General features: G+C 39.2%; 1 protein-coding gene, 2 long non-coding RNA genes and 1 pseudogene across 6 annotated transcripts; all 4 read left to right on the forward strand.

The window, feature by feature from the left end:
- The first annotated feature begins 1862 nt into the window (after positions 1-1862).
- Positions 1863-7143, forward strand: LOC130688568 (uncharacterized). 4 transcript variants are annotated; one of them, XM_057511553.2, is made up of 13 exons: positions 1863-2099; positions 2380-2507; positions 2561-2775; positions 2831-3423; positions 3513-4475; positions 4557-4955; positions 5040-5268; positions 5332-5737; positions 5983-6300; positions 6370-6548; positions 6617-6730; positions 6814-6993; positions 7072-7143. In XM_057511553.2, exons 1-12 carry the CDS (start codon positions 2001-2003, stop codon positions 6936-6938), a joined length of 3768 nt encoding a protein of 1255 aa, XP_057367536.1. In that variant the 5' UTR covers positions 1863-2000; the 3' UTR covers positions 6939-6993; positions 7072-7143. The 4 variants fall into 4 exon arrangements, with proteins under 4 accessions (XP_057367536.1, XP_057367535.1, XP_057367533.1 ...); XM_057511552.2 differs by having other exon boundaries at positions 2831-2885; positions 2943-3423; positions 5040-5737; XM_057511550.2 differs by having other exon boundaries at positions 1864-2099; positions 5040-5737.
- A 2794-nt stretch (positions 7144-9937) lies between these two features.
- On the forward strand, positions 9938-10648 carry LOC130688926 (uncharacterized). Its single transcript, XR_009421811.1, has 3 exons — positions 9938-10171; positions 10281-10434; positions 10513-10648. It is a non-coding gene; the product is annotated as an uncharacterized LOC130688926 (long non-coding RNA).
- Positions 10649-13460: 2812 nt separating this feature from the next.
- LOC130688923 (uncharacterized) lies at positions 13461-13949 on the forward strand. The gene is made up of 3 exons (XR_009000582.2): positions 13461-13582; positions 13643-13786; positions 13848-13949. It is a non-coding gene; the product is annotated as an uncharacterized LOC130688923 (long non-coding RNA).
- A 4131-nt stretch (positions 13950-18080) lies between these two features.
- On the forward strand, positions 18081-20821 carry LOC130688863 (medium-chain acyl-CoA ligase ACSF2, mitochondrial-like; annotated as a pseudogene).
- The last annotated feature ends 1524 nt before the right edge of the window (positions 20822-22345 follow it).

Consider the following 22345-nt stretch of genomic DNA (forward strand, 5'->3'; position numbering starts at 1 on the left):
ATCTCATCAGAAGAACGGGCGGCCCGTCAGGGCTTTGAGAGGGGGGCCGGACTTGAATCCTCCCATGTCCGTGGAATAATTTCCCCCAGCGAATACAAGTAGCTAGTTTCGAAATGCGTATATATTTGTCTACGTTGCATAGACATGATGGTCTTTTGAGTTGGGCAGCTGTCCGGAATGTAAACATACATGGAGTATGTCTGTACTATGAATGAAAAGTATATAGAGCTCACGTCCGTCGCCTCCCAAGACTACGGCAATCGATCAACTGCGGTGGATCTGTCTTTCTTTTTTTTTTTTTTTTTTTTCCTCTTCTTTTGAACGATGTTCCATAGCAAATAGCTACTACTAAAAAAAAAACATCGAGCTTTTGTCCGGATGGATGTAGAGCCTTCTTTTTTCTTCCGCAGGTTATTGGATCCGACATTGAAGATCCCGACCAGGGAATGGCGTGTAGGACGTTTGATGTTTTATTCGTCGACTTGTAAATCAAGTTGCATCCGTCGTGGATAACACCAGACGACATATCAGTTTCTTCTTTTTGAAAGATTCCTTGTTTTTCCTTCCCGCAGAGAGAGAGTTCTTGGCCTTGTTAATCTAATTGGGATTTTTCTTTTCTTGTTATTCGTGTTTGGATTTTTTTTAACGGCCATTTTTGCGCACTGCGTAGTTTGTTTCTTTGCATCTGTTTTCCACGTGGATGGATCGCGACGGACTCTTCCGGTCTCCACCTCCGTCTGTGATAATGTCTTCACGACACTGTGCCCAGTCATTGGAAACCACTTGGCTGTCACGTTGACTAGATTGTCTGTAATAGAGTTTAGTTAAATCATGCTTCGTTTTTTTTCTTCTTATTTTGTAATCTTCTTTTTTTTTTTTTACGTGCATGTTTTTGGCAAAATCCCACAGCCAATGCCTGCGAGTTTTATTCTTCACTTCTAGACGATACTTCCGGAACTCGGAGCCATAACAGTTAAGAGACGCGACTAAAACATTTCAAGCATAAACGTCCCTATAAACTTTTCCTTTGTTTCCAGTTGAAAGACGAAATGAATGCCATGTTACTGCTGCAGTTTGGAAGTAATCGAATGAAACTAACTATTATGTACATGCCGCGGAGGCTTTGTTATTCATAGTTTTGGCTGGAGGAACGACAGAGACCTTTTACTGCATCTTGCAGACATTTACAGACGCTGAAAATTGAGAGAGAATCAAGTTAAAATCTGAATGTTGGGAAGAAACTTTGTTTTACAGCCACGTCTTTTATGTGATGCTGAATAGCAGAGAAAGGCGAGCAGTCAAGGTAAAGTTCTCAATTTCAGCGACTGTCAATGGTTAAAGGTTGTGAAGGAACCACTAACCTGTGTGTCTTGAAATGATCGGGTGTTCTGCTAGGACTTCTTCCATTTCCTTCGGTAGATATTATTTTCGGAGTGCGTTGAGCCGTCCAATAACGTTCTCATAGCTGAGCTCATATGTCTGGATCATGTATCAATAGAATGTCTAGCAGAAAAAAAATGCTGGTAGGGCAAAGTTTTCAATGAAAATAACAATATTCTTGGTTTTCTTTCTTTTCTACTTACCTGCCAATCTAATGTTCATCGCTGCCACACCCATCCAGGAGGTCAAAACGGTCTTGGATGAGCGATGTTTGTTAAAAATAATTTTAGTAAGCTGTAGAATCATGAAATCGTGAAAAGGAGTAAAATTGTATGTGTACCCGCAAAAAACAATTAATTAAATTAATATTTAACGTTTCGGAGTCAACAGTACTGGCCCTAACTCTGTACATACACAAGGATGCTATCAAATGCGAGAGGGCTATGAAAATGGCGGGAGGTGGGGTCAGCTCTCATGTGTTTCTTTGTCCCAAATGTTCTGCCAATGCAAAATTTTCTAAAGTTGCTCTTCGTTAGTTAAATATGGCTGTTGCCATTTACCAAAGTCTTTTCGTACCAGTTACACGTGAATGTAACTGTCTCTAAGTCACAGTTGCAAAAATGTCTATTACATTTAGTGAAAAATCAATGAGTGAAGGCATTCAACTTACATCGACCTCGAACGGAGAAAAGGGTCTAACAGTGAAAAATTTTTATGAGGTGTGTGACCAATCCTGAAACATGTTCAAATTTGATATTGTTGGGATGAACTTGGAAATCCTAAAGATGCCTCAATAAATATTTAGAATCAACATTTCTTGAAATGTCCTATATTATCCCTTCGTAACATACATGATTTTCTTTGACCAGCAAATTGTTTAGTTAATGTTAGCTGTAATCATACCAGTATAACGTTTGGCAGAGCAACCGCAAAATGCATCATATGTGTATAGATGCCCATGGTATTAATCTTTTTTTGTCTTTGGGTTGATTGTTCTAGGGCCTGAAATCATGTCTTAACAATCGTGAAAAAACTTATAAGGAAAAAATTGATGCACTCAGCACTGCTTGGGAGATGTTAGCTTTCTCGGATGATCAGTCTTCACCTGCAATTCTTTATTTGTACAGGTAAAACAAGTATTATTACTCATTTCATTCCTTGTGTAATTCTATTATTTTAGGGATACTATTATGCTTGTTTTACAATCTGAATGGGGAAAACTAAAATCTGTCAGCAAAACCCATTTAAAGGTCACTCTTCAAAATGCAGTGGTGAATTTGTTCAATACGCATGCTTGCCACCTGTGCCAACGTGCATTACGTGTTGTGACCGACCCTTGGAATCATCCGGTGGTAATTAAAATAATCAATGACTTGCCCATCAGCGAGTTTGAAGGTGAGATTTGTTAAACGCTTACTTTGTTCCTTCGTTAACACGTTTTGTGTAACAGGTCGCGATTTTTTTCTAACTGAGATGCCGATTTTATTAACTTCTCGCCTAGACAGGTTGTGCTGGGAAGATAAGTGTAAAGACCTTGCACTGAAGTTAATTACCTTTTGCAGAAAATGTTTCCAGGACTCGCGATGTCTGCTTGAGCCTGTCTGCTCATTGGTTTGCCAGCAGCTTTGGCTAGATTTACACGTTACTCTTCTTTACATCTGCAACGAAACAGATGATTTTGTTATTATGTTAGAACGCCATTTTTCGGAAGGCTACGACCTAGTTAATCGGCTTATTAGGAGGACGGCGGAAAGTTTCAGAGAAAGCAAAGAAAATAGTGGTATTAACCGAATCTGGAGAGTACATGGCAAAGAGACTGCTGAGTTTGCTAGTCGGTGTCTACTTAGCACCGCCTTGATCTTATGCCCACCACCAAACAACCTCTCGCTATTAGCTATCCAATTTGTAAATCTGCAAATAATGCATCGGAAATCCAATCAAGACATTACAACTGAATTGCACAAGTTGATAAACAACGATCAACTGAAGAAGATGGTGACACCGGCTCATTTGTATGTTCTCGGCGCATCTCTGTCTAATGCGGTAATTAGTTCAAGTGAATATTGCAGTGCACGCCATGGCATGTAATTCTCAAATTTCTATCCTCGTATGACGCCATGACGAATTTTCAGTTTCCAGGTGATTTCAAAGCATTTGCTGTCGAACTGTACATCGAAGCGGTGGCTGCTGATCTCAACAACCTCGAAAGCCAAAAGTTAAATCAAAACGGAGAAGAAATCAAAATTGCAGAGATTGGTTTAGCTACAGCATTTTCCAAATTAGCCGAGTTCGTTCGTGCCAACCTGAGGATCTGCAGAGAAATTGCTTTGACAGCTTTCTCACTTCACCCCACGAAGGAGCGCTTCGATAAGCTGGAAGAGCTCGTACGTGAACAAATCGCCAAGGAAAAATCGGAATTCTCTACTTTAACAAAGAGCCCTAGCGAAATAGTTGAAAGGGAAACTGAAATGGCAAGCAACTTGCGCCTAGAGAAGGAAAACCAATTGCCCTATTCTTATTCGGATGCCATTGCTTTGGGTCTTTCCGAACCTGTTATCCGTGACCTTGCCAGTATAGTGCACAGTGTTCGATGGGACGTTCTAACCTGGAAAAATGGATGGAAAGAATTGGAACCCCTCTGTCGGCGGTACATGGTTGATAAGGAGAATATGCGATCCGTTACGAAAGAATTGCTTTTTCTTAAAGTCGACTACAATCAGTTCAAAGACATGCCTCGGCAGGAACGCGACGTGAATTGGGGCATTGAAAAGGGATACGAAAAGTGTCTAGAATCACGGGTACGATTCAGAAAAAATTCCCGTTGCAAACGAAAACTAAAACGGAAGTCGCAATCTCGTACTAAATTGGGAGTACTGGCAAGAAAGAAGTCCCTCAAGTCTAGGTCTTTTACACGTGGCCGATCAAAGCAAAAAACCGTCACAAAGAGAAGGATTCGAATGCATCATGCAACCGAGTCAGCCGCATCCTCCACTGCTGTAAATAGTGATGTCGGCTCACAGGAAGGCAACGTGACACCTGAAATCAACATGATATCAGGAGGTGTGAAGCGGTCTGCGAGAATCAAAACCAGAAAGGTTTGTTGTAAAATTGGGGTACACCATTAAAATTCTTTGTAATAAGGAGAGAATCTAATTATTATATCTTACATTTTTTAGCTCAGGAATGCCAGATTGCTTCAAGAAGCACCCTCTTTGGTTAAAAGACTACGTGAAATCCGATTGAAACCTGAAAATATGGAACTATGGCAAACTCTTTGTGTAACGCCAGGAGCTAGTCAATCTACTATTCGCGTTCCGGCAGAACCACCTAGGAAAGGCGAGCAGGAGTGTTCAGGATCTGCATATGAAAACGATCCGAGCCACTTTGCTCCCATGCTTAGCACACTGGATATGCAACCCCGAGTCGTTCTGACAAGAATTTCGATCCCCGGCAAAAGTAACGAGCGTTCCAAGGCCTCGGGAAATAACATATCCTTTTGTGGCTCCGATAGCGAGGAATTCCATTTGGTTGTAGAAAATGCAACAACAAACAAAACAAAACAAAATTCTGTGGAGGTGAAGTGATATTAAAGTTATTAGTTTTTCTACGAGAACCAAAGAAGAGATAATGTTTTCCTTTTTGTTCCTTTTTCCTTGCAGGGAATTACTCATCCCAACGAAAAGGTGATGGAATTAAAAGGCTTTACTGAAAACATTCTTGAAGAAAGGTACAACGAGGTTTCCTGTAGTACACCTCGAATTTGTAGTCCCAAAGGAAATGGTACCGAGGACAGGGTCGCCGTGCAAAAGCAAGAAGAGCCTTCATCGAGTACTTTCAACTCCCTCTTGTCTTTGCATGATGACCCCAACGATTTAGCACGTTCCATTGGTGACATCCATTTAACACCATTCACAAGCTTCCCCGATTTTGCTACATGTTATTCTGATCCAGATCCACTGCTTCCGTCCTCGCCTTCAGTAGTTAGCTTTTCTCTATCTCCGTATCAGTCGGAGGGCGATAGTAGCGGTGACGTATCACAGCTTGATACAGCTGAATTGTTATCTGGAGATCATGAGCTACAAAACCGTTCAATCAATTCATCGTCTTCTGATGGCCAGGATGATCTTTCGTTCTTCACTCCCTCGCCTATCTCCGCAAATTTTCCCACTGAAGACGACACAGAAGCTTGCCCGCCGACGTTACAACTTGATGTTCCACCAAGCGAGCAGCATCAAACGAGGGAAGAATCGCACCCGGTACCAGGAAAGCGCCGCAAACTGGACTCTACGGCCAGCGGAAGTGATGGTGCAGCTGTGCTTCTGCCATGTTCACCCCAACCAAACCAGCTACGCAAACAGTAAACAAACAAAAAAATTGTTAAATTCTTGTGTTTTCTTAGTTAAAAGGAACGCACGTGCCTGTGCCTCTGTTGTTCCGAAACACTAGGCATTCACAATCTACCTTCATTTGCAACAAAGATTAATGCGACCCTTTTTCGCAATAAACATTCATCGTTAATTTAATTGATTGGAGACTAGCCAAAAATTTTTTACGTTATACAATTTTTTTAAATTAATGTTTCCTGTTGTTTTCTACCTGCAGAAGGGAACGACAGTGGTGCCCAAAATGTGGTTTTCCTGTATCTGATACTAACCGAAACAAATTTGAGAGTCAGAATGAGCACAACGCGCCTGCCGAACCATTTTTACCACATAAATCTTCTGGCATCCATGAACATCTTTTCGAAGACTGTAAAAAAATTCAGAACTCCAATCAAGGATTTCTTGCTTGGATAAAGTGGCTTCAGTTGAAATTAAATCCTGAGGATTCGTCCAACAGTACAGTCGTTACTGAATATGGAAGGGGTCACAACGAATCCAGTTCCGGCCTGCTTGAAGATCTCAATGTTCTTATAGCCCAGTATTATTTTATTTTATTTTCCTGTTTGTTCACGCAAAGTTTTCCATTGGATTTTTTTAATTTTATTAGGTTATGTGACAAATCCAAAGAGACGAGCGCAGCCCATGGAATGGCTTGTGATTGCCTACGATTGTACTGCAAGGCTCCTTTGGCACCTATGTCAAACGATGGATCATTATTGAACCTGTTCGACTGGTTTCGACTTCTAATTTTTCAACCAGAAGCCCTTTCGGATGATACAAATAAATGTAACATATCACTACTCTCTCATTTTAAATTTTTATTAATAAGGTTTTTTTTTCTCTCTTATCTTCAGCTTATGTCAACGTCCTTGCATTCCTCATTTTATTGTTAACTGAAGAACAATCCAACCCAAGTATAAGTAATCGCCTCGACATAATTGAACACAATTTTGGGAGCGCAGAGAATGGTAAAGTAAAGAGTAGCAAAGAAATATGCCGTAAGATTTTCTTTTTTTGTGTATATTTATGTATATAATGTTGTGATTACCAGCGTTCGTAGAATCACAAACTCAGCCATCAGAGAAGCGGGAATCTCGAGAAGACAACTGTTCAGGATTCGCAATTCGCAGAAAGAATCAACGAAGGAAAACTAGGATCGATGTGGTGATGCCATAATAGTAGGGAAAAAATCAAAATGGCTAAAATTAAATTGAGCAACTGTTAATCTAGAGTGAGTGAAATGAACGTGCTAATCTGGGCTACATCTTTGTCGGTTTTTACTTGATTTGAGCGTTTATTTTCAATTCAGATTTCATTAACAACTATTGCCAGCAAATCCGTAAAAAGCAATAATATTTGCCTCTGCCGGAAATGGAAGATGGAAAGTGATACTACGGTTGTAAAGATAGCCATTCGCACATCGCTGCTGATCGCTGCTTCATCCCGAAGTCAAAGTATTAAATAAAGTGATGCAGGAGGCCGAAGCTCTGGAACGCGAACAGAAACGGATCGAGCAGGAAATTCAGCGATTGAGCGCCGGATCTGTTCTCTACCTGCGGAAGATACCCAACAAACCGTCGCACCCTTACACCCCGCCGGGCCAGGCGCTCAGTTGGCAGAAGATACGCTCTCCAGCCGTGGCTGAAAATAAGCAAATCATTCCGAAATCCAAGGAAGATGTAGCCCGATATTGCCGACGTTTTATCGAATACCTGCTCGATCACGATACAGAGCCAGATGTGAACATCCCCAATGAATTGCTCACGTTCGATCATCCGTTACGAGCCGATCAGCCCGCCGAATGCCAAATGAATTGCCGGGCATTTTTGTCCATCCTGGCCGATTTGTCACGTCTCCACTTGCCCGAGTTGTTAAAACGAGCCACGTTTATGTTGAATCAGATATTTATTCAAAACATTAAGAATTCTGGCTACATAAAACTAACACCCGTTCAGAAAGCTTCAGTTGCAGTTATCCTTGCCTAAAGAGATTTAATTGCTTGTGCTGTCATGGGCTACGGCAAAACGGTAATGCAATTAATTAACGCTGTGTAATTTTGAAACGTTGATGACCTCACACTGACTTAATTCGAATGGGTCGGTATGAACTGGGTAAGTTGAACTAAAAATAATTTTGAATGGGCACGCCGGTGATTGCGACTACCAAAAGGTCCAAGTGCATCTAAGATACTCAACAAACCCTTTGTGATATTCGTTGATTAAGTCATCTAAAATTTAAATTTTTTCATGTAGGCGGCGTACTTGGTACCGGTTATGAACATATTGTTAGAACAAGGTGTTGCTGGTGCGTCTCATGTCATGGGGCAAAAGCCAGAAGTTGTAATTGTCGCACCCGCGCGTGAATTGGCCATTCAAATTCACCGCGAGGCGTGTAAATTCTCCTACAATTCGGTTTTAAAGTCTGATTATATATCGAGGAACTGTCACGAGCCATCAGCGGTCAAATCTTCAAGCTGGGTGAAATATTCTTTTCGCGACCGCGGGGCGACTCAAGGATTGTCTCTACCGTGGAGTATTTGTCTTCTCGGGGGTCAGTCTTAAAATTTTGGACGAAGCTGATCGAATGCTTGATATGGGTTTCGTCCCCAATGTTGAAAAAATTATCAACCATCTAACGATGCATCCGAAAGTATGTTCTCGATGGCTTTTGAGTATAAGATTTGACTGGTGTAATACTATTTGTTTCTCTGTAGGGAATCCGTCGTGTTTGTATGTGTTCGGCTACATTCCCAGATAAAGTACAAGCGCTGGCTGCGACGTACATGGAAGACCACATATTCGTCACAACAGGCATTGTCGGTGGCACCAATCCGGATGTTGAACAGCTGTTTTTTCAGTGATCGATAAGAGATAAGAGAGCTAAACTGATCGAGGTTTTGAAATAGAAGCGCTGGCTGCGACGTACATGGAAGACTACATATGCGTCACAACAGGCATTGGTCGGTGGCACTAATCCGGATGTTGACGAAACCAAATAACGCTGCCAGATGGGTGATAATGAGCCCTAAATTATGGCAATCAGTTTTACCCCCAAAAAAAATATACAAGTCTTTTTCTGTTGTACTGCTATCGCCACCTAACGGTCAGATTTCTAGTTAATTCTCTACATACATTGACCTAATATTTCTGCTGTGTCGCGCTGCTCCTAATATGGTGTGTTTGCAAGGATTTCCTTCAGTGAAAATGAGTAATGCCAGTAGAACCTCTTCGTTTCTTCACAAAAAAGTTTGGCTTAAGAAAAAAAAATAAGACTTCTTTGGATTGAAAAATGATAGATGTGTGAGTATACACATGACTTTCGGTATTTAGATATTAACAAACTCACTATCGAAAGAAATAAACTTTTTTTTTAAACAATTTTTACAATTTTCTATGTGACACCAAGACATGGCAGACATGGATTGGATAATATGGTTACTTGAAAACTGGATTTGCAAATGCAGAACAGCTGACTTATGTTTCACATGTCACTTGGAGATTTTACAGGCAAAATTTCTCGTAACTCAGCATTTGGTACCATCTTTACTATAATTTTATACAGTATCCTGCATAGTATCCTGCGTTCTCATTAATAAAGATTTAAATACTTTTATAGATTGACATATCAGTGAGAAAGGTTCAGTTTAGTTCGTCATATTGTAGTTTCACCCCATCTGCACCAACGGCAATCCGTTTTACCCAAAATCAAAAAAAATATCAGTCTTTTTTTCTGTTTCACTGCTCTCGCCACCTCCCGGTCAGATTTCTAGGTAATTCTCTACATACACTCACCGAATTTTTCTCCTGCATCGCGCTAGCGCTGTAACGTACTTTGCGTCGTCAGGATATTTCGTCATATTGTGGTTTCACCCCATCTATCATTTGTACCAATTGTAGATATTTTCCCTAACAAGTCTTCATGTTTACATTCTTGCCAGTGGTGCTGATATTTTTTTTATCACAACCACTTGTTTCAGCTGTTCCTAGTATTGAAGTATTACTTATGCAAGTACTTAGAGAGGGCTGCCCGTTACAAAAGAAGAGCTTATCACGGTATGTTATGAAATAAATAGATTTTTAAAGAAAGAAAACTTTTAACCTGTCCTATTCCTCATAGATGATGTGATGGTATCTTTGCAAAACTGGAAAAAATTCTGTGCTGTGGGGGCCTTAAGTATGTGCTCAAAATTTTGAAAAATGTGAACTGCAAAAACAGTTGATCAGAATTTTGAACGTCAAAAGTACTTATTTCTGGAAAATCAGTTAATCTACATCCTGATTTTCTGCTGTTTCATCAGTCACTATGCAGTGTGTTTGGACAACGGAAGCATTCTTGAATCAGACTGCTTCAGTTTATATCGAAGATGTATTGCTTGTCATGCCCGGTGACCAACTTCACAGGACTATGTTGTAAGTTACTATCACTTAACAAAGCCAAATAGGTGTAACAAAATGCAATTTTATAAATTTTTTATACAGAATTATTTTACTGCTTTGTTTTTTGTTGTACATTGTACAGCAAATTTAGATTACATGCCTAGCATGAAAGAGATCAAGTATATTACCGAAATTCGCTATCTCAATTCGCGAATTCCGAACTCATCTTCAGTCTGTCATTCTGATGCAGGGGTCCTGAAAGAAGTTGGAACGTTTTGAACCGTCTCAGCCAATAAGTCTGTCTTTTTTTTTTTGTGCCTGGAAACCCATGATTACAACTAATTCAAATGCCATTTATTGTGTTATTTGCATAGGTATTAGAAAATGGAAGTCGCTTAATGATGAGTTTCTTCGCTGCCCGTCAACTTACCATCCAAGCAAGCACTGTCTGTCAAACCATTAGCCGAATACAATTAATACCAGTAGTTCACCAAAACAAGAGGTAAAGAAGGATTGCACAGATCCTTATTGAATATATATTGATAGACAAACATTTAAAAATTGATTCATATTTCGTTTTCTTTAAATAGGTTAAGAATCATACTGAATAAAAAGAGGTATCCAGTCGAACCAAATTTCATAATAACGGTTGGAAGCCCGAAGGAATTTTTGAAAAATGCTTCCTGCCCATTATCTTCAGTCGTTGCTGCAGCCCGAAAACAAAGTATTAAAAGTTATATAAATTGAAGTGCATATCTGGGCTCCCTTCTTTTCTGTGGCCCCGTTTCCCTTAAATTTTTAATAAGCCCGTAGGGGGTCATGCCCCTACTGTGATCAGCAGTAAACGGTTGTGAGTGCGCTGTCCGGAAAGGGGACGTGGGGGTCCCCATGGTTCGATGATATCATTGGAGGGCTGTGGGGCTGCCCAAAAATCCGAATTAACGGTTAATCGCTCACGTAAAAGCTTGTCCGCGACCTTCGCTCTTCTTCCGGCTTCTCTTAGCCACGCACCGGGTAATCTCCCCGGTGAGTCAACTGAGGTAGTGTCTCCCCCTACCTTGGTTGACAGCAACTTTGAAATCGGATATTTTGCCCTTTCAAAGTTGCAAGTGTTTAAATTGTGCTGAATATTGTCAATACAAATTCTTTAAAAAAAAAAATCGAAACTTATCTTTTTTACTTTCGTGAAGTTTCTCTGTTTACTGGTGTGAACATTTCCTTGCTTAATTCGCAATGTCATTTTATGCACATACACGTTATATTTTCAATTTATGCTGCGCCTTATGGGAGAATATTTCGTCGTTATTCGATTTCATTATTTATGGAATGATGCACTTTAATCTCACTTCATGGAGATTCTACAACTTTTAGTGCACTAATGATGTTGGATTGTATACATACATAGTATGTCAAATTTGACATTTTGAGATACATATATTTATTTAATTTCACTTTGACTCTTTGGGGAATTGAACCCTTGAATTCTGGCGTGCGACGCCGATGCTCAACCATAGAGCCATGAGTCTTGTCAAGTAGGTAACTATTTTTCCATGTCTTTTGAAGGAAACCTATTTGCACTTGTAATAATATTGTTGTGCGTCCCAACTCAATTTAATATTTCCGTCTCGGAATGTCACCTATAAATACAATAGAGTAATTCAGTTTTTGGACAAAGAAATATTGTCTACAATGGGAACCATAACTCAATCCTCTGGCACAGAGGATCCATACGTGATTCGAACTCTTGACTTTTGATGCTCGTAGTCAGACGCTCTACCTCAGAGCTATTAGTATTACATAATTTCCCGTAGCGTGCTAATAAGTTACAGCGTAACGTAAAATAAGAAAAAGTCGGGTTTATTTTTAAACCTGACTGTACATCAAATGGCCGTGTATGATAAGGTTATAATAATAGTATGTGGTATATCTTCATGCTATGATCTATATTTACCAGGTATACCTTCCCATTAGCGTGATACATAATGCTAATACTCTCTGTTAACGAAGTAGTGTCATTAGTAATAACTCAAACAACAATAAAATAAACAAACAAGCACGAAAGAAGCCACTACACCATTTTGTATATGGTCATAATGCTTAAAATGTTTGGCATATTAATGTTCATTTTTTAGTTTTTGCGAAATTGAAAAAAAAATTACCGGAAGTGACCAGAAGTAGACTATATCTCCAGAAATACTGGGCCCACAACAAAACAAATTTGATTTTCGTGATCCTCGTGAAATTTAAGGTGTGTCTAACCTATTTTGACCTGTTTTTGGCGAAAAGTCCAATTTGGCCAAAATCGCGATTTTTCCTGAACTATAGTTCAGGGAAATTTGCGATTTTTGACGATTTTCGGGTATTTTCTACTGACACATGGAATCGACCCCAAATTTCACGAGAATTACCAAAATGTGGTTCTTTTTTCATTCAGACCAACAGATAGTGAGTTATTAAGCAATTTCAAACCGGAAGTTATACCGAAAATTAAAATTTCGCAAATTTAAAAAATGAACTATGTTTTCCTTTACAAGGTACACAAGATCTGCATAGTTTCAGTCGTAAACTATAGTAAATTAACACAACATGGCCTTTCAAAGTTCGTAAAGTTCAGTTTTCAGGTACGACCTGTATACCACTTCAAAGCACTACCATACACATAATAATCAAAACAAATGTTTCAAAACCATCCCCTTAATTTGATAGCCATCAGAATTAAGGCCATAGTGGAACAGATAAGGTTCTTACCAGAAAAAAGTAAACAGGAGATCCAATTCTTGCGGAATATTGATGGCAAATAGCACATCTTGTTAGAATTTCTTGAAGGTTTATTCCAATAAAAAAAATCTTCTGTTACAGACTGTGAATATTTTGTTGCATTGAGAAATGAATGCTACCACGCTTGTAACAATGGCTTTATCCAGAATGATACAACATGAGACCTGGTTTTCCAAAAGTACGTTAATATTACCTTGTTCTATGCCCAAAAGATTACATTTTGTGTTTGTAACGAAGCAGCGTAAAATTTGCACATCACTAATAGTGGTGGAGGTAAAAACAACAAGCAATTCCGACGAAGTAAACTCAAATACACGCTTTCAACGTAACAACAAAGTAAACAATGAGAATCAAATGTCAAAAAATAATTTCGATTTCAGCCGTTAGAGGCTGGTGAACTTGCAGCACCGTCCGCTGGAAATTATGTTGCATATTTTCAAGACATCTAGTGGAGAAGTGACTAATTCCGATCCATTGTCATTGCCACCACGTCAGCTGTTCTTTCACGCTATTCTATCAGCTGTTTTATTTCGCGTGGCGTCTGGCTGAGGATGGAAGCATGAAATGAACGTCTTCCTTCTAGAAATTTTACCGTTGATTTCATCGTGTTTAGACCTGGATTTCGTGAATTGAATCTGTGCTTAAAGGTGAAGTAAGTTCGTAAAGGTATTATGGCAACTATTGGTGTCCAAAAGCATTCTGTAAAACATTTTAAATTATTCAAAGGAGCAGCATTGATTGGCTTAGCCACCACGTTTTTGATCTCGGTTAGTCGAATACACAGATTTGGGACCGAGGGTGCTACACGAAGAAGGCAGTCCTTTGCAATCGATATCACAGCCTGGATGTCTTAAATCCAGAGTATATCAGGTAGTGTTAAGTGATGGTATTATTTAATTTAATCGTTTTAGCTTTGTTACTGTTCTTTTAGGTGCTAGTGATTTACCAGGATGCTGCCACTAGTCGCAGAATCACTTTGGGAAAGAAAGAAATATCATTATTCTGTGTTACTGTAATAAAAGGCATCCAGTACCATTGTTGTGTTGTTGAATTATTCTCCCACACGCAAGAAGCAAAGAAGTTCCAGAAGAACCTTGTATATGTTCCATACTGGGTAGTCAAGTCTGTCACATTGTGAAGATCTTTTTGGATTTTTTGTAGACAAAAAGGAAACGTCTTTGCAAAGACGTTTCCTTTTTCGAAGTCGAACATGTTCGACTGTGAAAAGGGCTGTTCACTAAATATTGTCAACATCTTGAATTCAGTTATATACATGGTAAGTGTTTACTATTAAAACTAACTTGATAAAGTAAAATGAAATACACAAGAAAATTATATAAATTTGAAATTATTTTTATTGTCCCACCTCCACCCTTCAATTCCACCACTATTTTACATCACATATATATACATACAAATACATACATAAATACATACAAACACTTAACTAAATTAACCCGATGGCTGCCACGCCATGCAACCCGTAGGTTGCTTAAACTACATTCGCTACACGTCGAGTCGGAAGGATCCCCGACCAAGGTGGGGCTTGTCCGAAGACAAGCCCGGGCTGGCACGGTGAAAGAGTCCATTCTGGGAATGCACACCCCAGGATATCTCTCACCGTGCCGACAAAGAGAAGTCCCTAATGGTGCATTGCCTAGCGCCTAATGGCATAAAGCCATTAGGCGCAATGGCGACTGTTCCCCCCATGGCCATGAGGAGAACAGCGCCCAAGTCCCTACATCTACAAAAAAAAATGGGACCAAACGGCGTGGCAGCCAACGGGTTAACTTACATACTAGACACATTATACACTACAAAATAAAATAATACCACGGAGACGATCCACGATGAACTCCCTCCATCGCCGTGGGATGTTTGATGAGCCGCGCCCTATTGTAGCCGATTTTTTGTGAATGGTGAAGGCGATAGCGATGGCAGAGACGAAGGAGATGGCGAAGATGGCGATGGCGAAGACGGTGTTGGCGAAGACGGTGATGGCGAAGACGGTGATGGCGAAGACGGTGATGGCGAAGACGGTGATGGGGAAGACGGTGATGGGGAAGACGGCGATGGCGACGACGGTGATGGCGAAGACGGTGATGGCGAAGACGGTGATGAGATGGACACGAAGACGGCCAAGGCGGCGATGAGATGGACACGAAGACGGCCAAGGCGACGATGAGATGGAGACGGGTACGAAAACGACGATTAGACGAAGGCAACCAAGACGGCGATGATACAATGACGAAGATGAAGAAGGCGAAGACGACCAAAACGGTGATGAGACAAAGGCGAAGATGGCCAAGAAGGTGATGAGGCAAAGGAAAAACGGCAATGAGATGATGGCAAAGTCGAAGACGGCGTTGAGGCGACAACCAGGAGTTTCTCATTGACTCTGTGTAACAGATGTAAATAAATCAGACCAAACAACAACATTTGATAAAAAAAGACATTAAAGTATGCCTATGGTTTGGTTGGATTTTAAAAAATGACAAGTAAAAAAAAAGGCTAGCTCGGGTGATTTTCAGAGATTACTAGGACCATAATGATGAAGCTGACTGAAAAGAGAAAACTACTTCTGTGGAACAGCCTTTCTTCCTAAAAAACATTGTATGCTAAACAGTCATCAAGTGTTTTTTACCTTTAACTCTTTACAAAAAGAATTTATCCCAAACAATTGTGACAGCAATTTACTAGTTGGGTGAAGATTTGAGTTGTTCAAATAAGGGAGCATTTAGTACACCCAAAAAAGGTCATGATGTGGAATATAAAGATGAAAAGAATAAACAAACCACATGAACCTTTAGATATAGATGACTAAGACAGATGTCTTAAATAGTAAGAGTTCAAAAAATGGGCTTAAGCTTGAAACAATCTAGCCAATTTTTGTCAACTCAATTCTATTCATAAAACTCATTGCAAAATAATATTCTAGCATTAAATTACCAATGCTCCACTATGCTGTGGAGAAGAGGTGAGAGACACTTAAACTCAGAGAAATTAGAAGATTGTGACTATTAAAGCACAATCTGAGCATTGACTTGCTTGCTATATCCGTTCAACTTATCATTGCTTGTTAGCATAACAGACTTCCACCTTCCTAATTTTGCTAATAAAGCAAAAAAAACAATGCTTGGATAAGAATAGTGAACAAATGTAACTTACTTGTTGAAGAAAATGCACAAAACAATACAAAAACTTTAAAAAACAACAGAGCAAAAATGTTTCCATGTCTACATAGCTAATGGCGGACATGACAGACGACGGTAGCATTAAACCTTAAGGGTTTTTGTTTTAAGCAGCGCAACAAAGGAATTTTAGGGAAAAAATATTTGAATACACTCACACTGAATAATCGACTTGATTTTTAAGTTAACGTATTTTTATGCAAATTTTACGGAAGTACACCTGAAGTATCCAGTAACTTCAGAAATACGAAGCACATAACAAAACGAATCAGACATTCGGAATTCCTATAACATGTAGGGCTTGAACGAATTATTTTTAGCGAACAACCAGAATTGACAAAATGTGCGATATTTAATTTTTCTTTTGACCCATAAGCTCCACCCAAATTATGTGAGGATCTCGAAAACGGCGATATTTTTCGCAGTGATTTGTTAGTCTGGCTGCTAGGATATAACTATGGATTGAACTGGGACTTCGCACAATTACTTGGCAGTAACTATGGACCATAGCCAGGGTGAAATACTTACTGGTGCAATTACGCTGATAACGAGCGAGGACAAGGTGTTTACAGTTCGCTAGATGAGGTTTCATTACAAATTGTGTCATTTTGTATTAACTATTCTCCACATATTTTCTTGAAGGTGCAGTTACCAATGCATTGGAGACGGAGGGAGGAATGCATTTCATTGTTAACAGACAATCTTACATGGTGATTTCGAAAAAGGAAGGGAAAGACGGAGGAGAAGCAAAAACAACTATAAATTTGTTTGTAACATGTTTTGTTTTTGTAACTAAAATAAAATTCAATAGCCATTGAAAAGTTCTTTAAAGCACTCACTTACTCTCATTCAATTTTTTTTTCACGCGAGTCCACTTAGCGTCTCGGAACGGCAAATAAATTTCAAGTTAGGAACCTTAGCCAAACATGTCAGCGTCTTCTTTGCTAATGGCATAGACAAGCAATATGACTGTAAAGGAGTATGGCCAGTTCAACATATTCATACCATCAACTAAACTACACTTTTGAATTTTACGAATACCTCTTTTCAAATCTGCTATCCCTTACAGTTTCTTTCATTACACCGGAACGGAATAATTGGGAATATTCACACACCACCATTGTTGCAAATCTAACTCAACAATCATCAACGTCATCGAACAGTTTAAGGCTTAAAAAGAAATCAATATAAAACTTTTCGAAATTTGAATGCAGAACTAACCTTGTTACAATAAGAGATCTGATTGGATTCTTTGTTTTAATACATGGCACTTCCTTCATGTCACAGAGTACCATACTGTTTGCATGACAACACACAATGTTCTAGCAAGTTTTGAAACTATTTTAGCAATTAAAAAAAAAAAAAATTAACAGACATACATCTATTACAAAGCATTCCAAACACCTCCTCCACCAAACCCAGCGCTGCTTACCAGTACTCATGTTTTCATATATTGATTTTAACGGTATTTCGAATCTTAAGTTATCATTTTCTATTCTTTATTTTAAGCTAGTTCAATTGAGAAATTAGAATCAAAATCAATTCAGTGTCGAACTTTCTTGTAGGTAAAAGGCACTGTTTTCTTCGTTTATGGTAGCATAGATATTTCCTTTACGTACTGATAAGCTTATTATTTGATGTTTTAACCGACAATGAATCTACTGCATTCCATACATAATTCAACGCTTGAACTGGGGAGCGGAATTTACTGGACAAAAAAAACCATCTAACTTTGAACCGGACATGCCCAGATGCCAGAATCCTATGCTCCGCATGATCTTGGCATCTGAGAATTTCCACTTAAATGGAAGGAAAATATGAACTTTGGATTGTTTGAACACCACTGAAATCAATATGTGCGAGCGTGGGTTCTGATAAGCAGTGCCAGATAACAGCTCTGAGGAGGGGCTTAGAATATAAGATAGTAAACACATTTTATATATTTTTTACAACTCACTATAGTAGCTGCAAAGCTGTCCTACTGGAACACCATGATTACGTGTGGTAATGCAAATACCATGGTAATGTCCGAGGTGATAAAACTGGGCCGATCCAACATTTTGCGTCTGCAACTGAAAAGAAATCATGTTAGATCTTACTTCACATCAAGGTTTGTTCTTCAATTAAAATTCCTACTATTATACGTTCACTTCCTTTAGGTGTCAATAATCTGGGGAATGTTGTTAACAACGCAGACGACTTTGCATTTTTGTTCCCAAGGGTATTCGGCTGTCAAATAAAAGAAAAACTTAAAACCAGTTATTTGATCGGGCCACGAGATGTGCCTTTGCTCAGGCTAACCTTGGGTCAACTGTTGCAACAAGCTGCGGATCGCTTTGGAGATCGAACAGCTGCTGTGTTTGTTCACCAAGACATCAGAACAGCGTTCCATTAAGTGCTGACTGATGTAAGCATAGTAGAAAATTCGAACTGGACCCGAAATAAGTAAAAAGGTTTTACATTTCAGGCAGATAAGGCAGCTGCTGGACTACTCTCCTTGGGATTAAAATGTGGCGATCGAATTGGCATTTGGGGTCCAAATTCTTACGAATGGCTTTTGACGCAATGGGCGGCAGCAAGAACAGGATTGATTCTCGTAACCCTTCGTATTTCATTTTGTTGAATCTATAATAATATAACATTTTCGTTAACTTTCAGGTGAATATAAATCCGGCTTACCAGGCTGCAGAACTACAGTATGCATTAAACAAAGTTGGAGTCAAAGCCTTGGTTGTGGCTAAGACCTTCCGAAAAACGAATCTCATGGACATCTTACGTCAGATAATTCCGGAGCTCGATACATCCTGCACCAGTGATCAACAAAGACTTGGCGATGAATTAGTGATGTCAAGTCCCCTGGTACCTACTCTAAAGAGAGTGATTGTTATGTCAGATCAGTTACAAAATAGGTTATTGATAAGTTGTTACCACATTCTGAATTACGTAAAATATAATGAATTATAATTAACCTGTTTATAGAGGAGTTTTACGATGGAAGGATTTGATGGATTTGGCCACTCCAGCTCTGATAGCTGAAGTTCATAATACTCAGCGAAAGATTCAGGTGGATGAGGCGGCTAACATTCAGTTCACATCGGTAGGCCATCGTATTTTGTTTACCATTTTGGCTGCTATGAATTACCATGTTGGACAGGTTTAATTTAATAAATTCCTCCTTTTCTATGTAAGGGAACGACTGGAAATCCTAAAGGAGCAACGCTTTCCCATTTAAACATTGTCAATAATTCCTACCTTGTTGGAATGAGAATCGGATATCACCAAAAGGTACAAATGCTTACGAGATTGATTAACAGTCATCTTTAATCCATAGCTTCCTTCATCAGCCGCATACCATCTGTGTTCCGGTTCCACTCTATCATTGTTTTGGGTGCGGTCTCGGGGTACTGGCTGCTGCTTCACATGGGGCTACTTGTGTTTTCCCTAGTCCTGTCTTCAGCGCTAGAGAGGCAGTCAAAGCAGTCCATTATGAGAGGTTGCAAATATAATAATAAGAAAAGGCAGAATAACAACATACTATTTCATTGTAGATGTACATCTCTGTATGGTACACCGACCATGTTTGTCGACATCCTAAGCCTGCCGGATTTGAAACAATACGACCTGAAAAGCCTGTCCACAGGTATTATGGCTGGTGCACCATGTCCGGAAGAAATAGCCAAAGGAGCTATAAATGATTTAAATATGAAGGATTTTGCGGTGTCTTATTAAATACCTACATCGATTTGTCGTAGATGAAGACTAATGGCTGAAATATTCCACACAGATTTTGTACGGAATGACGGAATGCAGTCCAGGTACGTTTGTGACGTTACCGACAGATAATTTTGAAGTACGCTGTTCCACTGTTGGCTATCCCTGCGAACACGTCGAGGTAATATGCTGCTTCACATCCAATTCGCTTCATAGATAACGATTAAAATTAAAAGGTGAAAGTCGTCGATCCAGCCACGAATGAAATCCTGCGTATCAACACACCTGGAGAAATCTGTACACGTGGCTACAACACAATGCTGGGCTATTGGAATCAACCGGATAAGACTAAAGAAATTATCAGTGACGACGGATGGATTAGATCCGGGTGTGGGTTGCCATTTTTGGCATAACAATTTCCTCTTTTAACTGATTGTTTTGGACAAAATTAGAGATATAGGACTTCTTGACGAGAATGGTTACGGTAAAATTGTTGGAAGGATTAAGGATATGATCATACGTGGAGAGAATGTTTATCCACGCGAAATTGAGGAAATCCTTCACACCCACCCTTCAGTCCAAGAGGCACAGGTAAACAAAGTGTCTTGTACAAGTATCTTGTCCAGCCTTACATAAATATCGATAATGTGAATTTTTACCTGTGTTGGCTCATTTTTTATGAACTAGATTGTAGGAGTTCCTGACGAAAGACTGGGGGAAGAAATCTGCATCTGGATCCGTTGCAAATTCCAGACGAAGTCGGATGCTATCGAATTGAAGAACTTCTGTGCAGAAAGGGTAATAATTAATTACCTCCTGATATTGTATCACAAGTTTATACAAATACTTATGTTGAAAATGATACATGGCCTATTTCAAAGTTCCTAGATATTGGATGTTTAAAAAGGAATTTCCCCTTACTGTGACTGGAAAAGTACAAAAATTTGTTATGAGAGATTTCCATAAAAGAATTAAATCTAAAAAATAAAAAGGTAGACCTTACAATAAAATCGGAAAATGTTTTTTGATCCAGGATGCGGCCCGTCTTTGTTTCTGCTTTCCTTGCAAATAAATCTCTTTTTCCCATATTTAGGCATCTATTTAAATACAAAGCATAAAACAAAAGAAGATTAAGTATCAGAAAATAGCTGGACTTAACAACTTAGCGATTTCATATACAAAATTCAAACGCTATATTCACGAAAGTGTCGCTGCGGCCTAAGGTTAAGCAACTACCACCAAGTGCTACCAGCACAGGCATTTAAGAATAAAAGTTGCAAAACCATACTGTTAGTATGGCTGAACGTTGGGAAAAGCTGTTTGTAAACATGAAATCCAACCAGTTGCTGCTAACGCAGTCACCGAGTACGTCATGTTGACGGGTTATCTTCGTGGCAGTGAGAGGTTTATCTCTTTAAGAAAAACAACAAGTTCAATTCCTTTAAGGATTGGATTGGATGGAAATAAACGTAGATCTATCTACACAAATGAAAGGTACGCGTAAAAGCTTTTAATCCCGACCCAAGTTTAGCTATTGATGGAAAACAAACGATTCCAAAGAGTTCTAATACGTATTGGGAACTGACTTTGCCCTTAACTCCAAGGACATCCAGCCGCCAGCAAAATGAAAAACTCAAAACAAGCTATTTGAGTGGGCCACGCCATATTCCTTTGCTTAGGCTAACCTTGGGCCAGTTGCTTCAACAAGCTGCGGACCTATTTGGAGACCGGACTTCATGGTGATTTCATCGGTAACATGGGTACAACAATTCAAAATAAACACTTCTAGTTCATAGCAAGGCAAGAAGTTGACTAACATGTTATGTTGGACCAGAACTTATTAGTCTCTTCTTGACTGGTAGAATACTGTCATAATCTAAGCTCAGTAATCTTTATAATACTATTGAAAACAAGACAATACTAACACCTGGAAAAAGGTAACCAAGGTAAAAACCAAGGTAAAAAGGTAACAATTAAGTACCTGCATGGATCAGTTTGCATGATAATAACTTATTCAAATTTATTTGGTGGTGCAACAATGGTATCCTTTCTCTGCAAATGTCACCATTTCCCATATTGCAAGCATTAATGCTGTACCTATAAGACATTTTAAAAGTACCATCATTATTTTAACGGGGAATGAAATTTTTCTTCCTTGCCTTATAAACACTGCAAATATTATGCCACAATCATGTCCAACTGGTTTGGTTGTAAATACACTGCTGGTGCTACATTGGAGAATTCCTGGAAAAAACAATAACTTTAAAAAACTAAAAAAGTAATCCTTTAAGGAAGCCTAACTCACAAGTAAACAAATTGTATTTCCTTACGTTCAGATTCAGCAGAAACCATGAAAAACCTCGTAGCACGGTCACATGGCAAGGTTACCCCACGAACACAGGCTATCAAACTGCCATCTGACTTATCCATAGGCATCCTGCTTGGCACCAAATTTATGAGCTATCAAATAGGAAAGCAATCCAAGAAATATTTTAATAATACATCTAACATAATTATATTTACATTG

The sequence above is a fragment of the Daphnia carinata genome, chromosome 9, assembly GCF_022539665.2.
Source record: "Daphnia carinata strain CSIRO-1 chromosome 9, CSIRO_AGI_Dcar_HiC_V3, whole genome shotgun sequence".
Taxonomy (NCBI): domain Eukaryota; kingdom Metazoa; phylum Arthropoda; class Branchiopoda; order Diplostraca; family Daphniidae; genus Daphnia; species Daphnia carinata.